Source organism: Terrapene carolina, unplaced genomic scaffold (genome assembly GCF_002925995.2).
Source record: "Terrapene carolina triunguis isolate 2854851 unplaced genomic scaffold, T_m_triunguis-2.0 Scaffold838, whole genome shotgun sequence".
NCBI lineage: Eukaryota > Metazoa > Chordata > Testudines > Emydidae > Terrapene > Terrapene triunguis.
Window position 1 is genome coordinate 11,563,079 of NW_020665189.1, and position 18,756 is coordinate 11,581,834.

At 39.9% G+C, this 18,756-nt stretch overlaps 1 protein-coding gene across 1 annotated transcript in view; it reads left to right on the top strand.

Moving 5' to 3' along the window:
• Positions 1-18,756, top strand: part of SLIT3 (slit guidance ligand 3) — a 760,437-nt gene that overhangs the window by 533,060 nt on the left and 208,621 nt on the right. Inside the window, exons 13-14 of the mRNA XM_026660830.2 lie at positions 14,710-14,853; positions 17,668-17,831. Coding sequence (XP_026516615.1) covers positions 14,710-14,853; positions 17,668-17,831 — 308 coding nt within the window. The remainder of the gene's footprint in view (positions 1-14,709; positions 14,854-17,667; positions 17,832-18,756) is intronic.

Sequence of the window (18,756 nt, forward strand, 5' to 3'; positions counted from 1 at the left end):
ATACACCTCTACCCCAATATAACGCTGTCCTCGGGAGCCAAAAAATCTTACCGCGTTATAGGTGAAACCGCGTTATATCGAATTTGCTTTGATACTCCGGAGTGCGCAGCTCCACCCCCCCGGAGCACTGCTTTACCACATTATATCCAAATTCGTATTATATCGGGTCGCGTTATATTGGGGTAGAGGTGTATCTTTAACAATCCTGTCCGTCCCTTGAATGTGGGAAAGATCATAATTTTAGTCTACTTTTAGACCACCTAGAGTGGTGGTTAGAATTCTGTGGGCGAGGCATATATACTATCGGCAGTAAGGCATAGTTAGACAGTATCCATCTTTTCTTTTTAAATTTAACTTTATTACCCTCCTGAATTAATTTAAAATTTGGAGGATAAATGTAATTTCTTAAGTCTGTGCCATGATTAATTTACTGATTGGCTGACCTAACGTATAGTTATAAATAACCCTATAATTGGATTTCAATTAGAATGCTGCTCTCCCAGATTTTACTGTTCCATAAATACACAAGTGAAACCAGCAATATCCATGGAATCCAGTTACAATACAGATTCTAGCATCCTAATGAGCAAGTGGGACCTCTCTTCTTGGACTGTATCAAGCTCAAACTAGTCACGTTCTGAACTTCTTGTAGCCCAAATAGTAAAGATTCTGGGTGGTTGTTCTTCACCCTCAACTTCTTTCATGGACGTGATGATCATGTTCTTTCTACTCAGCTTATCAGGCTGTATCAAGTGCCTCTCGGGGTTTTAGTGGACTAAGATTTTCCTGTAGCAAGGTATACTATTTTCCAGGAAGGAGAACTGGAGTGTGAATTCATTAGTGACCTGTAACTTGCGTTTCCAGTTTGTGGCAACAATCTATAGAAGGAGAACGCAGCTGTAGAACAGCATTTGCTTTATTAGCATTGCATGTCTGACATGTATATGAATATTACAGAAATGGAAAGTGCCTCAGTTGGAGATGGATGTTTTCATGTAAATATTAGCCACAGTCAGTTTTACTACCTTTCCAGGAGGCTTTAAACTATTCTTGGTCTTTCTGGAGGCTGGAATAAAATGAAAGCAATTTAGTCATCTGTGTTTCAATTTTCTTGGAACATGGACAAGACCTTTCAAGAATTCCTGAGTTTCCCAAATAACATGCCAATCACAATGCAGTAGGTAAAACTTAAAACCCCACGGCTCGTTCTTTCTCTGCAGCAGTTTGACAGATAAGCTTTATGACTACGGTACTCTGCTTACCCCCTCATGGCTAAATCTGCAACACCATCCTGCAGCGAAACAGAGCTATGATTCAAATGGTTCATGCCAATGAATTGTGGATAAAGCACATAGAGTCTAACTGTCCTTTTCACTTCTGAACAATGCACTTTATGCAGCCATATTAAAACAAACATTTCCAGACCGTTTTTATTGCCGTCAAACACCACATGCTTTGAGGTATCTTCGTCCCTGGAGCCAAAAGGATATCATAACATTTTCTGTTTAAAGAGATTAGGTACCTAAGTAGGGAATGTAATCTGGTTTATCAAGTGTCTAACATGTATCAGTTTTCAATAAACCTTGTTCCTTAAGGAAATTTGCCTTGCACTGTCACTGGTCATACTAGTGCTGTGATGTGTTGATCTTAAATCTTGAGAGATTGAGCTCGCTAAGGCCAGTTGGACAATTATGCACAAGAAAAGTTTCCCAGAGTGGTTTCTGTTCTTTTGTATCTAGCCCTGTACTTACTCTTTCCATACGCCGGTGTGCTGGAGAGCTTGTACCTGGAAAATGATGGGCTTCTTGTAGCTTCACCTCCATAACAATCCACAAGAAGCTTACGGTTCTCTTCTCATTTTATATATGTATGTGATTTCAGTGAGCATCAGAGTTAAATGTGTGCATTGAAGGGGGAGTGAGCTATAAACATACTAATGCCTGTAGACTGAAGTATAAACAGATAAAACACATTTTAAAGGTGTTCCAGAATTAGAGATGGGCTCAAGCCAAAACCCCAGTTCCAAGCCACTAATTTTAGTGATGTGTGGTGTTAACTACTAACATTCCGTGTCTATTCAAAATACAATTATACAGAGTGAGAAATTACACTGACATTTGAAAACTGGTGCAAATGAACACTCTTCCCAAGCCTTTTCCTTCTAAAAGCCAATCAAACTTTTGTTTAGTTAACGCTTATTGCTTTTCATTTTCCTCTGCTTCTGTGTTGTGGGTTTTGGCTGGTAATGAGATTTCCGGTACTTCCACAAGAGATGCTATTATCACAACATCTCCAGCCCAGTTTTGCACCACCAAGCCATTCAGACCACTTAGAGAAGCTCCAGAGAGGGTTGGGTGAGGTTATGTGCCAGTTTTAGCCTGTGAGTTGATTTATAATTCTAGATGAGTGCCACATGGAATTCAGTTATCGCACAGCGTTTCCACCAAATTCTCGATGCTTAGCCATTGGATTTGAGTTAGTTAGAATCTGAAGCTCAAAGAGAATGTAGAGAGGTGCTAACCCACCCAAGGTGATGTAAGGCAGAAAAGTTCTCACAATCTCTCTGCAAACTTGAAAGCACCAAGCTCTGCACCACTGTGTCCAGCACCTCCAATATAATCTTTGAAGTAACATATCTTTATTAGTTTTAACCAGTGCTACAAAATTATATATAAAAATATCAAAACCTGTGAACAAACAATAATTTTCCATAACAAAATCCTTCATTGCACACCATTCATTGCTTGCCCCCAACACTTCCTAGTGACCTCATGTTACCTATCATCAGCACACCTGTGTTTCCCTTCCGATAAAAGATAAATTCTTCCTATCCCATGAAATTCTTCTGTTTAGTCATTTAGTCTTATAAATAAGGTGCCTGGATGAAGCAATTTCTGCCAAGCTGACATCCCAGTCTTTTAAAACTAGGACTCTAGAGCTTTTCCACTTTCTAAGCATCAATTTCTGTTCACAACTAGATGCAGTTGCAGTCCAGTCTTCAAAACATTCTGTAATCTCATGGTATTGATGAAAAATCATTTAAAATGAATTTGCACTCTCTTGCTCTTGAAAATACTTAATTGTCTTTCAACCCGGTGAGGGTTTTCTGTGTGCGTGCGTGCGTGCGTGCGTCCATGTGCCTTCTTGCCTGGATCAGTTTTTTAACTGTTTCAGAACACACAATAAATGTTCAGTACACTTCTGACTGAGCGAATGCATCCGAACTGTTGGACTTAAGCCACTTGTATTTCTGAGTGAATCTGGGTCAATGTCATCATTTTGCATTTTTAAAAGAATAATTTATGGTTTCTACTTTATTTTGCTTTGAATTGAGCAAACCCAGAACAAAGCAAAATTCAATGGTTATGAATCGAAACCAAATAGAAATATGTGTATTCCACACCGCCTTTATTCCAATCCCTCTAAAAAGCGGGGATGTTTTTGTTTTCTTTTGAAAAAGCTATGCAGACCATGCACTTGTGTTCTCACTGCAAATTAAACAAGCTTGGAAGCACTGCAGGGGATAGTGATGTTCCATTAAGATGCTCTGTATCTCAGGTTAAATGGTTACATTAGAAACAGGCAGACTCAGTGAATGCAATATGGTGTTTGACTGAGCAGATGTTTGTATAGGTCTAAAATTTGTCAGATTTTCTTGTGCTTTATTTGGATTGTTGTATCTCATACATAAACAGCATCTGCTGGAAAGCCATGTAAGATTTTCATTTACTAAATTCTGTGAGGAACCTATACCTTGGAGAAGCTGTGGTCCTAGAAGGCGTTGAGCATCTCCCAGAATCCAGTCCTTTACTGGGAGTTGAGGGAGCTGAGTACCTTGTGAGTTTGGGCCTTACTGGGCACCTTACAAACAGTTGAACATTTCGCTTTACAGTGTATCCTGTCACTTCTAAACAAAGGATTGCTTACCGTGGCACCAATCACAGCATTTTACTTATGGAACAAGTAACCATCTTCAATTCTTAGCAGAATCACATGGGACACTTTTGTCTTGTTGTCTGGGGAGAACAGGAGGACTATCAGATCAGTGTCTAATCCAGAGTAGAGAAGAAGGTTCTCTGTATAGATCTGTATAATAAGCTTTAAAATTATTTTTAAATAATTTTAAATAATGCTTGCAGTGTTTTTTTTCCCTTTCAAGCTTTCTGTGTTTATGTTACTCTTGTGGTAATATTACAAACTTAGCTGATGTGTGATGTGGCTGTACATCAGCTATGATCTCATTAGCTTTCATAAGCTGAACAGGGTCAGTATCTAAATTGGAGAACCTATCAGGAAGCCCAGGGGTTGTGACAAGAGGTGTTGGTAATTCAACTGCTCTCTTTCCTCACAGTCACAAATACCCCAGTATAGTGTTAGTCATTGTTCAACTTGAGCTGCCATCTTTTGGAGGAGAAGTAAAACTGAAGTGTTTAAAATCTGTCATAGTAAAAAATGTTAGACTGCACCATGATTCAATTCCAACATGAATAATTAAATTGTACCTTTTGGAATTTCCCTTTTTAATTCCACTGAAACAATTCTTTGTCTTCACCTCCTTTTCTAAACCGCTGAGAAAAACTGATAATGAATTAGCTCTTGGCATTGTCAGCTGAATCCTGGCAGAAATGTTGGTGGTCAGTCATAATATGGAAAAAGATATACATCAGTGTTTTTTTAAATATATTGAGGCAGATGACAGGTAGCAAGCTTTGTGCTCTTCATATCAGACTGCTAGGAGCCTTCTTCATCTTCCATAGCACGCTAATCACAGTTTTGTAATATTTTTTATTGGTAGTTATGCCAACTACTGGTAATGACAAGCACTTTTTTTTCTTCTAACTGTATCATAGTGATGCATATTAAGAGTTTATTGGGGGGGGGGGCGAATTCTTTTCAAATCTTAGCCTTTTCCACACCATTTTACTACAAAGAGGATTATACTGGCTTAAGTCTGGAAAGAGTGTAGGTCTTTCAGTGCTTAGTTTTTGTTGGAAATAATGACATTTAATTTCTCATTGCTTTCTCAACTAATCTGTAATATAGTCTCTTTAGTGAAATCCACTGATATGTTAATACTTTGATGCCTGATAAACAAATGGCATTAGATGTATTCCATCTTTCTCAGAGGGAGACTCTTTTTAGCTCAGGACATCAATATTTGGAATGCCTTTCAAGAGGAGAATACTTGAAGAAAAAAATATACAATTTGTATACAAACAGTTGGTGGCCATATTTCAAATCGATCACAGCAGCATTTGGGAAGCTCCACCTAGATAGAAATTGTAAAGGTGTCAAAATACTGTATATAGACACCCTTGTGGCCACAGCTATCTGTATTGAATCTTAGGTACCACTCTACGCTAACTTCTGGCTTTAATGATGATGTAACCAGCTAGTTGAGGATCCAACACCTTTACAAACATTAATTAAGCCTCACATCACCCTTGAGATATGGGTGAGTAAAAATGGTTGTGGTTTGCTCTATGATAGAGCAAGTCAATAGAACCCGAGTCCTGATTCCCAGTGTCTTGATGCAGCTTCCCTTCTTAGGGTATGACTACACTGTAGTTAAAAACCCATGGCTGACCCTTGCCAGCTAGCTTGGGCTGAAGGGCTGTTTAATTGCAATGTAGATGTTTGGGCTTGGGCTGGAACCCAGGCTGTAGGATCTTGCGAGGTGGGAGGGTCCCAGGGATCAGGCTGCAGGTTGCACCAGAACATCTACACTGCAGTTAAATAGCCCAACAGCCCAAGCTCTGTGAGCCCGAGTCAGCTGACACAGGTTTGCAGTGTAGACATACCTTAATATCTCCCACACAGGGACTTTGAATGTAGATTAAGCCTTTTGCTGTAAGTATTTAATAAGAGTTGTGCACATTTGATTTGAATTCTACTGTTATCCATGCAAATAACTTCAGTCACCTACCTCCTTACAAATCTCCTATGTATTTTAAGCCTGCTCTTTCCCATCATGTTCTTATTTTCCCCAAAGAAGTCCCCAAACGGCCCCATCGGTCAAGTGACAGAATATTGGCTGTTTTAATTCTAGCTGTATTGTCATTGTTATCATAATACAAAGCTAACTAAAAGGAAGAAGAAATAGCTTCACAGTGGCTCTGTGCAGCTTTTCTCCCCTTTGCTTTCCCTCAGCTTATTAATGTACTTAGAATGATTTCTGATCCATCCACTAGCAACAGAGAGCAACCTGCAGTCTTCCGAGTACATTAAGGTTGCTAGGCTGCTGTTTCAAACTTTGAGTTATATAGTTATTTGCTGATAGTTTGATTATTTGTCTTCACTGAGCAGAAAATAAAAATGCTACTGGGGTGAAAGCCTCATCAGCATCCCTCTTTACTCTTAAAAACCAATTATTTTCAATCATTTTGTTTTGGAAGTTCAAAATATTATTTAAATGTTAATTACTTGACACTGTGCTTGTGTATATAATTCAATTGGGAGACCATCTTAATTATGTAGATGGAACTTATGAACATCTGATACCATTACTGTGCCAACTCAGTACACTTTCTTTCAAAGGACTTAGCTGAAACACATTATTATTACAGCGTGCCTGGAGAAATTCGCTCTTTCAGGTAACGCGATCATAGTATTGTAATAGAGTTGTGTACTGCTCAGGGCTTTTAACAGAGTGCAAACCATAGGTCTTTAGTCACTTTCCCTTACACTATGGAGACATGGGCTCTTAGACTTCTGAGTGATCTTTTCCACACTTCTTTAACATGTCCAGATGGATGAAAACAGAGAGCTGAGTTAATAATCCATCATCCCTCTAAGTAGCATGTGGTTTTATTTCTTCTTGAATTTTTAACTTATCTTTGAATGCTGTACCATGTGGAACCAGTGTATAAATCACATCTGACTAGGCTGATAACACAATGAGAAAAATTAGTGGAAATTACTTTCACCATAATTTGTTGCAAGAGAAATATTGGTAAGGTCCTGCTAAGATAAGGCTGCAAAATACACTGCTAACTATCCCCTCTTTCAAAAACACTCTAAACAGAATGAAACTCTTGTCATTTTTTCGAGCACCGTTTTTAAAAGGTGCAGTGTCTAAACAGAATCCATTTTTCTGCTTGTTGAGGTTATAGCTGGCTTTCTCATCTATAATATTTTAGAGGAATTGAGATCAGTATTTATTTCATGGGTTTACCTAATGCACATGTTTGATGTAATTATTTGCGCCAGGATCTTAACAGGATAAAACAGGACATTTACATGGATTAAAACAATATCCAAAGTTGTTATAATAGGAGTAAACTGTAATTAAGAGCTTTGGAAGGGATATAAACCTTCATCCCTCAGGGAATAAGTCAACTTCTAACTAAAGGGGGGTAGGAAGAAACTTTCCTGAAGGGTAGTCTATTCCATACATGCCTACTTCCTGGTTCATTTATGTTATTTAATATGGCATAATATAATCACTGAAATATTTGTAATTTATCTTATTATTTTAAAATTAAGATCAGCTGCTAAATAGTACTGATTCAACCAACTTATCTTCTTTACTAGATACAATTATCTCCTGTTTGTCATCAGTGTCCAACTGGATTATTACAACAGTAATGCAGTAATAATAACAATAATACATAATAATTACAATAATTAAAACAATACAAAAATGAAAAAAAATCTAAACTAAGTGCAGAAATCTAAAAAAAAAAAACCTCCAGTATTTTCCTAAATGAAAATTTTCTTTAAAAAAATTTTTGGGTGGGAATTTTCATCAAAATTTACACATTTTCTAAATGTTTTGAATTTTAAAAACTGACATTTTCTATCAGAAATGTTTTGACAAAAAAATTCCAACCTGCTCTACCTCTAAGTTTTTTCTGTATCCGTCCTGTGTAGTTTCAGGTACTAGAGGTATATTTCATGGGTACTATATATCCTCTACAGAACAGCAACTGCGGGTTACAGAAGTATGTTGTGTATTAACTGAGCTCCCAGTTCTAATTGGTTATGTGAGTTCTCATTCTAGTTCACATAAACAAGTCCCTTTTTTCATTACTTTCTGTTATCCTTAAAGTAGGAAGTATGCCTATAGATCTTGGGTGTATATATAGACTCAGTCGCTCCAGATTTGTATTTCTGTAGTACCTCTCACAGCAGTGGTACCTCTCACAATGTTGTTTCTGGTTGTATTACTGCAAATAGTGGCAAATATTTACCAGGAAAGTGTCAAACTTTGTAAATTCTGGTTTCTAATACTGGGGATGTTCATGATTTGCTCAGAATGGGTGTTCGAGTTTTTCTTACTCCTCCTTTCCTAATTGTTTGCTATTATTTATTTAAATGCTGACTTTATAGTTAACACACAGTTACTTTTAAAATGCCTCAGGGACAGTTCTGAAAACCATTTTGTTTAGAGATATTTCTGTATGTACGGTACTTATATGATCAGTAAGTCTCTTACTCTGCTCTTGCACCTGTTGCCTGTTTCCTATGAGACTATAGTAGTCTATTAAGGATATCTTCTTTCCCTTTTGTTATAAATACGCCGCTACCTCGATATAACACGACCTGATATAACATGAATTCGGATATAACACGGTAAAGCAGTGCTCCGGGGGGGCGGGCTGCGCACTCCAGTGGATCAAAGCAAGTTCAATATAACGTGGTAAGATTTTTTGGCTCCCGAGGACAGCATTATATCGAGGTAGACGTGTATGACATTATAAATATTGTTGTTTATAGTTTTTAGACCTCAGGTGATGGATGTGCAGCATGGAAGGGGCACCACTCTTTAAATTCCTATTGTCGTGCATCTTGTTTAGCCGCCCATAGGCATGAGCTAGTAGTGCCACCACTGGCAAGAAATATCAAAACACATTTTGTATTGCATTTTCCTAAAGTTCTACTTCTGTTACTTACTAGTAAAATTCAGCCACTCAATGAGTCTCTCAGTCTTGGGTGTAGAAGTTCTGCTGTATCTCTCTCTCTGTTAAATTCTTTCCTGGATTGGTGGGTTGGGTGCACTCTATTGAGCAATCACTCCTCTGTCAGGGTGTGGTTCACAGAAAGTGGTTTATTTTATTCCAAGAATTGGGAGTACTTACTCTAAAATAGTTTGTTCCCAGTGCTGCTACTGTTGTGTCTCGTGTTCAGTGCCTCTTCTGCTGTTGTTGCCATAGTACACGGTTTGAACTGAAGGGCATGGTTTATATCTGCACACATTAATGCGAGATAATAATTTCAGTCATTAAAAACAGAGCTAGTGGTGCAGAATATCAGAAAATGCTTCCTTCAGATGTATAGTGCAGGAACTCTGGAAGCTGATTCTGATTCAAACTGTGGTGCACAATCCTGTACAGGCATGTGTGAAGATTAAGTAACATTTTGGCTTCAAATAAAAAATATCCTTTCAGATACTCAAATCCAGAGCTGAAGTCAGAGATCCTGTTGATGTGATCAGTATGGGGCTGGAAATGGAAATGAGAGAGAGATTGCATTATAATGTGGGGTTACATTTCTGGATAGTGGTTAAAAGGGTATCAAAAGCAGCACCATAAATCACTGGCAACAGCTACTGGGAATGTTAGAGGGTTGTTGGAGAGATCCAGAGAGAGCTGGAGGAACAGCAGAAAAGGAGGCACAATGGAGAAGATTCCCAATTTGGATGTGAAGTCAAATCTATCCTCCAAGCCCAAAGGGAAGGAATTTGCATGTGCCGCTGTAATCTCATATGGCATCAGTGCTACTTTTTCTTCTTCAACACTTAGCTGAATGGTTGGCCGTAGTGATTGTTCACCATTTGGTCCTTTCCTATGTGGTAGCAAGGGCTAGACAGTCCAAGAGTCCAACATCGGAACAGACTTGACACACCCATGTAACAAGGGGTTTGCCTCCGGGTCCCCTCCATCCTCGGTTGGTGGAATTTTATCCCGGATGTTACAAGCCACCTGGAGACCGGCATTTGCTGGAATGTCTTGTGGCATTCTTGTGACATGTCCGAAAAGCGTAAGATGCTGTCTGTGGACAGTGGCCCCAGTAATCTGTAGATCGGAGCAACCGTAAACGTCTGCATTACAAATGAAGTTGTTCCACTTTATGCCCAATGTCAATTTTGGCATTTTGTATGGAATTGCCCAGTCTGAGTGCCATAGTGTCCATGTTTCGCAACCATACAGCAGTACGGAGAGGATACAGCTGAAATAGATCCTGAACTTGGTGGTTGTGCCGAGATGATGTTGATTCCATATTCATTGTAAAAGACCCATGGCAGATACTGTGATGCCAATCCGGTGAAGAACCCCCATGTGAGGAACTGGTGAGTACAGATCCCAAAAAGCAAAAGCTGGAGACTGCTTTGACAGTTTCATTAGTCAAAGAGATTGGGGTCACGGGTGGACCTGATCCCTAGATTTTGCAGCTTTGTCTTTGACCACGAAACATGGAGGCCAACCTTAGCTGACTCCTCCTCCATTTGCTGGAGTGCCTTGCAAAACCTGTCGGGGCTCTGTACTAGAAGAACGACGTCATCCACATAATCAAGGTCTGAGAGCGAGAGATCACCAAGTGGTTGAGACACCTACGCCCTTTAAGGCCTTCCAGAGCATGACTCAGTCAGCTGAATCAAACAGAACTTTAAGATTGACATACGCCACGTGCAGGGGCTACTTGAACTCATGATGTATCTCTGACAGCAAGCGGAGGGCCAAAATGGCATCTAACCTGTTCCTCATAAAGCCTGGCTGTTGGGGGCAACGCTTCTGATGCAGCAGGGCTCAAAACACACCAGCAGAACATGCACAAACATCTTCCCTAGTATGGACAACAAGGTGATCGTCCTGTAGCTCTTACATTCGCTGCACAGTCCTTTACCCTTATAAAGTGAGATTACATTACTGTCCTTCCAGGCGGTTGGCAGTTCCAGTTTTCCACACCAGGCAAAAGACAGCCAGAAGTGATTCTACTACAGGGCCAATAGTGCATTTTAGCTGCTCTGAGGGAATGCCATCAGCACTGGCTGTGCATTGTTTTTCAGTTTGCAGATGGTGCGCTTTACTTCATCCAACATTGGTGCGTCAGTACAAGTGTCTGGGTCTGAAACAAATCATCCAGCTCTGAGCAAGTGACAGCTGGAGGATGGTTCGGGGCACTGTGATCAGTACTACGATGTGTTTTTAATATGATCATGGAACAGTCCTCTTGAAACACAGCAGTTAGTGAATGTTACATTAAAAGAGGGAAATAGCAAAAGGGGATAGTAGATAAGAAGAGAGGTGATAGCTGAAGGGCTCGTAAGTGCCTGTTTGGGGGAACAGCTCAAAACCTAGCCCCTTTTTATGCTGCCTTCTATAATGTGTTGACCTGTGTTTCATAAAGAGATGAAGTATCAGTTTGAGAGAGAGAGAGACGTACTGCATGAGAACTCAGAGATAATGGTGATTACTTTGTCTTGGACACAGTGAAAATCATAAGAACAAGTCATTAACTGATGATCTGGATGCCTGCTGTTGAAGCAAAGCTTCAGCATGCCTAATACACTGGAGGAATTATTCAAGTGTCCTAATGTGAAAATTACTCTGTAGTACAGCTAGGGTCAGTAAGATTTTGGGTTACATGCCACATAATCACCAGTCACAGAATTTTAAGCTGCCCAGGGGGCAGGGTGCTCTTGTAAGCCCCGTATTTGAGGCAACGGTTTCAGTTCTGTAAAATGCTGTAAGCTGTTTGTTCAAGCAAGAGCTGCCCACATTTATCCCTCATTGCCCTCTATTGGACCTTACCCCATGATAGACCAGTAGCCTGCTGCACGGCATCATGAAGAAAATCCAGGTGAATTAATATTGATTTTTTCCCCCCTTGGTTAAGCAGGGAAGCTGTATTCTGACACATTATTACATCAAAGATCTATACACTGTAAATCCTTGAGAAAAGGACCCTCTGTTTCCAAGTATTACAACTGAGTATTTACTAGCACAACTATTGTTACACTTTAATGCAATATCTGGGGCACCCCCCAAATAAAATGGGGAGTACAGAGTAGTGATGGCCTTAATTTGTATGAAAGACTTCTTGTAGTTGAAGGGTAGGATAGCACTAAGAAAGCTCTGCGTGGCATGCTTTGTTGGAGAAAGGGAGCAGCAAGACATGACCCTAGCTGGCATGTGCTTCTACCTGACAGAATGTGCCCTATTGTCCTTAGGGCTAGAGGTGCAAGCTAGTGCAGGAGACAATACTCCTGTGTAATACACCCTCAAGTGTTATTTAAGATTTCATGCTAGTTTGCTCAGGAAGCAAAGATACCTTTCTCCCCGCAAACACAACCCTATTACTATTATTGAGGCAGCACACAGAAGCAGCAATCAGATTCAGGTCCCATTGCAACAGACTTTCACCCTTACTGTTTCAGTCTTACCAGCTAGAATAAGATTTCCTTTTTAGAAAGTTGTTGCCTGGTGAAAGTCCATTGTCAGTTTCAGAAAGCTCAAAGATAGTTAAGGATTTTGTGGATAACTTTGGTGGATCACTGAAGTTAAATGAAGTTTCATATATGTTTGATGACAGATTTACTGAATCGTTTCAACGAAGATAAGCATCCCTTCAAAAAATAAAATATTGTAGAATTCTTTAGGTAAACAACTCTGGGAAAAAGCTTTAGGCCAAGACACTTCAGAGGTCCTGAAGAAACATAAGCCGCTTCAGAAACTACAGTAGAACACAAAAAAGAAGATGTCTAGATTGGTGCGAGGTCTTACCTTTGTAGGCCACAGTCTTGAGTATGGCTCAGGTTGGTAGTACTTGAAAGTTGTGCCTGAATGGGCAATGAAGACTTCACTCCCTTATTACTGGTGAAGATTATCCATACATGTCAGAGTTGATGGGACCATGACTGGGTGGTAGGGGAAAGCTTTCCTTGGTGCTATCCATTCAGTATTGATTTTCTGGATGAATGGACTAAATTTGGATTATTATGTGTCCTCTGTGCAGATGTGCAAGGTGGGAGAGGCACTGAGATGCCTTCTTCTGTACTATTCCCCTTGCACACCTGCACAGGAGACTGACATAACTGAAGTGGAGAAGGCAGGCACTATGCTTGTTTGTACTATTCTCTCAAAGGGGTGAGTGAACCTGCACCTCATAAGGGTTGTGAAACTCCCATTCTGACATGTGTTCCCCAAAGCCTCTGGAGAAATCTTGGCTGAGCTGGTCAGAATTCTTCCTGAAACTCTCACTGCTACATGGCCTCTCTCACCCTTCTGCACTAATGTGGCCAGTAGCTGAAAGCTACAGCCTGGCCCCAAAATGATCATTCCAATTAGTTAATGCTGGTGGATAACCTGTGAAACTAGAAGCAATGAGACTTAGGGTAGGTCTACACTTACCCGGTAGTTCGGCGGCAAGCAAATCGAACTTCTGGGTTCGACTTATCGCATCTTGTCTGGACGCGATAAGTCGAACCCGGAAGTGCTCGCAGTCAACTGTGGTACTCCAGCTCGACGAGAGGAGTACGCGAAGTCGACGGGGGAGCCTGCCTGCCGCGTCTGGACGGAGGTAAGTTCGAACTAAGGTACTTCGAACTTCAGCTATGTATTCACGTAGCTGAAGTTGCGTACCTTAGTTCGAATTGGGGGGTTAGTGTAGACCTGCCCTTAAATAAGGTTCACATTACATTTATTTATTATGTTACTAATGTACATTTTTGGCAATGATTATATGCTTGGCACTGTACAGTACACACATATAGATAATCCCTCGGAGTTTACAGCCCATAGACAGAACATAGATTGATGGGATGTACAAGGTAATAGAGAAGTGTGATTGACTTTGTTGTTTCTTATCTCTTTATGGTCATCATAGAAACCATGTTGCTTGTGATATCTATGGACTACACTAAATGTAAAGGGTCTATCTTTGCATATCATTGCAAGCCAGCATTAAATAGCTCAGGGTCTATGGAAGCTAAATGGAATATTCTCCTATAATAATACTTTGTATGCAATTATGTACGGTGAACTGCCAGTCTGTGTCCCTCATGTAAGCGTGCCCTGAGTGAAGTGTTCAAATTCACCCCGTTCCTGGGTTTTGGCTTTATTAGTAACTCAACCTGTAACAGGCATAACTGTCAAGAGAGCTTGGCTCTCCCTAGATTTTTGTTCCAGAACCTACTGCCCTAGTTTCCTGTCCCTCAGGAGACTCTCTCTCTTCTTCAGTTCTCTGATAGAACTAACTAGCCACAACAACTGCAATGAGGTGGTCAGAACTTCAGCAGCTTCATGCAGGGTTCAAACACCTGCTGACTGGGGGTTAAAAGAAGTGCCCTGTCTGCCTCTTACAGTGGACTTCCATACAATAGCCACTATGTGGGGGAGGGCAACTATTTGACCATCTCTTTAAATTATATAACCATTATTAAGGAGAAAGCTCTCTCCATGACCCCTATGCAATATTCCTCTGGAATTATCTTGTACAAATTATGTGCACAAAAATATATTTGCAGGACTTTTTTTTTGCTTATCTAGCTCTGTTATACCCATGTCTGTAATATGTCCCTCAGTTTGATAGCTCTAATGGTGACTGTAGGGTTTTTTGCTTTTAAGGTAACAGGCAGACCAAGGACCTTTAATGTAGAATGATTTGGTTTGAGTGGTTTCATTTTTTTTAGGTTAACCCCAAAGTTCAGTCTCTCTTTATCTGGTAATTACAATATTAGTGAATTATAAACCTTTCCTCTGCTTTCAGGCTTCTCAATGCCAATAAGATCAACTGCCTCAGGGTAAACACGTTTCAAGATCTTCATAATCTCAACCTGCTATCTCTTTATGACAACAAACTGCAGACCATCAGCAAGGGGCTCTTTGCACCTCTCCAATCGATCCAGACTCTGTGAGTACGCAGACACACTACAACTGACAGCTCTTCCCTTTTCCCCAAAGATGTTCCCTATCTTTGCACTGCCTTTGCATCTGGCATTAAGACAATATTGAAGAAACCCAAGGCCAGTAGCTTCCGGTTTTTGGCAGAAATAAAAGAAAAACATGAAAGAAAAGTATAGAATAAATTCAGCACTGCCAAATTCTACAAGGTTCTACCTCTTTTCCAGAGGTCTTATGAATATAATAAATTTATTAATGAATACAAATATTTCATTCGGGGACATTCAGTGGTTTTAAATAGGAAGGATACTGGGCATGTGCATTTGACTCTATGTAGGGTATATGCACAGCAGACTTTTATATTTAAAAATATGTGCATAATGGTTTTCTGTGAGCATATATATTTGTTATTTATCCCTACTGGACGTTGAGACCTGCTGCATAGTTCATAAGAGTTGAAGCTACATTTTAATTGACATTCTAGGCATGCGGGGTAAATGTGTATCACTGTAAGTTGCTATTCATTTGGTCCAGGTAAAAATATTAATTAAAAAAAAACATGGATCTATTGTGTTTTCTCTGAGTCTTAGTGTGAGAAGATATTAAAGCATTAGGACTAGGAAAGGGGTCAGAAACCCCTTATTTTTCTTAGATACGTAAGTATATATCATAACTGATATTTTACAGGATAAACTTTTAGGGGGGGAGGGATAGCTCAGTGGTTTGAGCATTGGCCTGCTAAACCCAGGGTTGTGAGTTCAATCCTTGAGGGGGCTACTTAGGGATCTTTCAAGGTCCCTTCCAGTTCTAAGAGATAGGATATCTCCATTTAAAAAAAAGATTTTTCATCATAAAGCTGTGAGAACTTCCAAAGAAAGAATAATACTCCTTTCCCAGAGTCTGACTGGCAAACTCATTAAAAAAAGGACCTAAAACTTTGTATGTGTCTGTATGCACACGCTGCAAGACAGGCACTGCACTATGTAAATGAATTTTGTGTATGTTTGCTCATCTAAAAGAAAATGTACAATTGTTATTTTTAGCAACAAGCAAGCTCAAGAGGCTGGGATCATGAAGATAATTTGCCACAAATATTTGGCCACCACCTGGTGCACCAATCCAAGCAGACATTAAAATAAATATTTCTGTGATGTATAAATGGCTCTGATTTGTGCGTGTATATATATAAAACTTACATGTATGCATAAACCAGAGTTAGTTTCAGATAAAGCTAAAAGTTTGCTAATATGACTCTGTTGCAAATGCTAGCTGTGCATGAATTCAACAAACCAAGTGAAACGATATTTTTAAAATGTTAAGCTATAAAAGTTACTTCTTGGGTTCCATGTTTTTTCTAGACAGAGCTTGGGGCCATTACTTAGAGTGTACATCAAGCTTTCCTCATTGCTTCGCATTGAGACACTTCTCCATGGGCAGTTTGATGTTGTAGCTGATTTCCAGTTTCTGCTTTTTTTTAAAGCATGGAGCACAGCCTGCCATCACATACTGTTGATTTAGTTTGGTATTTGGACCTTCCAGTACTGGAGTGGCTTTACTTTACAGGCTCAATGCAGCAACAATGTTTAGCCTCTTTGGGTAACCTCTGTAAGGAACATTTCCCCCCACACACACACACTCTTTACACTCATTTGACTCCACTCTCTCGGGTGCTGCCATCACAACTGGGTGGCATGTTATTTTCATTATATTAAGCCACAACCTCTAAACATACCTGGAACAAGGAAACAAAATAAATTTAGTGTGGATGGAATATGAGCTGGAGAGAAAAATATGCCTAAATACTAGTAGGACCATAACTCTCCGGGAATATGTCCTTATACCTCTGCTCATAAACACAAGTTAACATCTTTCCACATCCAGTTCTCCAACAAATGGACCTTTCATGATTGAGGTCCGCATCCTGCTCCCTTTTGAAGTCAGTGAGAGTTTTGTCATTGATTTCCATGGGAGCAGGCTCAGAGAGAAAGTCCTGACAAACTTTCTTTATTTAATACCTCACTGAGCCCAACAAAGAGGACCAAAACAACTGCAGAAATAATTTTTGTCTTAACCTCTGGGAGCCTAAGCAGAGCAGAAGAGGCCTCTACCTGAAATATTTGTAGATAATCCAGAGGAACTTTATCACCACAATTTGAATGTCTGGTGAAATAACTTTCCAACTAGACTGGTGTATTTCACACAGGCTTTTGCTGAATTATATTAGTCAGGCCCTAGTTTGCATCAGCTGTCTATTCTGAAAAGTTAAAATTTTAGATTGAGGAAAAATCAATGCAAAAAAATTCTATTAGCCCTGAATAGGATATGCAACATTAATTTCACTCTTGAGTGAAGGCCTGTGGCTCATTTGTGGCTTTGCCCACTGATCCAAGGTGCTCTCCTTTACTTATCCAGATTTTTATCCCTAGGAAGCTGAGCTTGTCAATAACACTTCTTTTGAAACCAGGGCACAAAATGTTCTCTCAAATCAGGTGTTTCTAGAAAGATGCGTTTCTATTACAATACATCATGTCAGGCTTCCAAGTGAAAACACTGGAGACAGAAGATCTGTATCCTTTAAATCAGGCTTTGCTGTATTAATTTTTGCTTCCTCCATGAAAGGACTTGCAGCAGGCTTAATGAGCTACGACATACGATAGCTCACAGAATTTTCCCATTCATGTGCAGCTCCATGTGGCTTCCGCCAGGCCTGAGTTTTTGGGAGCTTATTCAATTACTCTACTCTTCAGGTTTGCGTTTGTGAAAAACAATGATGGAGTACAGAGTCACAGGTCATTTCTGATTAAACATCCCATCCCTCTTGCAGACATTTAGCTCAGAATCCATTTGTGTGTGACTGCCATTTGAAGTGGCTGGCTGATTACCTGCAGGATAATCCGATAGAAACCAGCGGCGCTCGATGCAGCAGTCCACGTCGCCTTGCCAACAAACGAATCAGCCAGATCAAGAGCAAGAAGTTCCGCTGCTCAGGTAATTCATTTATCCAGGCTGTACTGCACTTTCAATTCAGAAATAAGCAGGTCCAGAGAGCCTGCTAATCAAATCTGCAGGACAGTGTTTGCTATAATGGATACTGTGGAGCATCTTTTAAAATTAAATTTGGGAAATTCAGTTAGTCCTCCAGAAAACCAATTACCTTATGGATTAAAAAAGAGCCCAGTCTGTAGCTTGTCTTTTTTTAAAAAATCCTTGACATTTAATGTTTAAAGAATGCTGGGTTATAAAATGTCTATGAAAACCAGTGGAGATACAGATGAATTCATATGCCAAATGGTGTATTTGGGAAGGGCAGAAACCTGGATGTACATTGGGCCAAATCCTGGCTTGAATGGGAGCTTTGCCTGAGTAAGTACTCAGCAAAAAAAAAAAAAAAAAAAAAAAGGGGGGGGGGGGGGGGGTGAGGGAGGCGCAGGGGAGAGAGAAAGAAAATAACCTTGTGGATTAGGTCCTACGTAAACTGCAAGGAACAATTGTGACCCCCGAGGGGAACAGGAGGAAATAGACCATATGAATTAGCAGGGCTTTACCATCCATAACTAATTTCTGCAGATCCAACCCAGAAGCTCTTACCTTAATTTTTATTCATTCAAGCAAAGCTGCCATTGCAGTCAGTGGATTTTTGTCCTTAGGAAGAAAGGAATCAAAACTGACCTCAGGGTATGGTCCACAGATTTTGTTATTTACTGTATGTGTAATTAGTTGATGATGATGATGATGATGAAAATAATCTGAAAAGTAGTATATACAGCTCTTCCTCATCCCCACCACCTCATAAACTGTACTATTAGCTCTTTTTCATCTTCCGGACCAGATGTCAACAAAGGGATATCGCCTTATGCAGCTTAATTTAGCAGACTCCGTTTGTTCATGTGTGTGTTGTACTGGTAGCATAGGT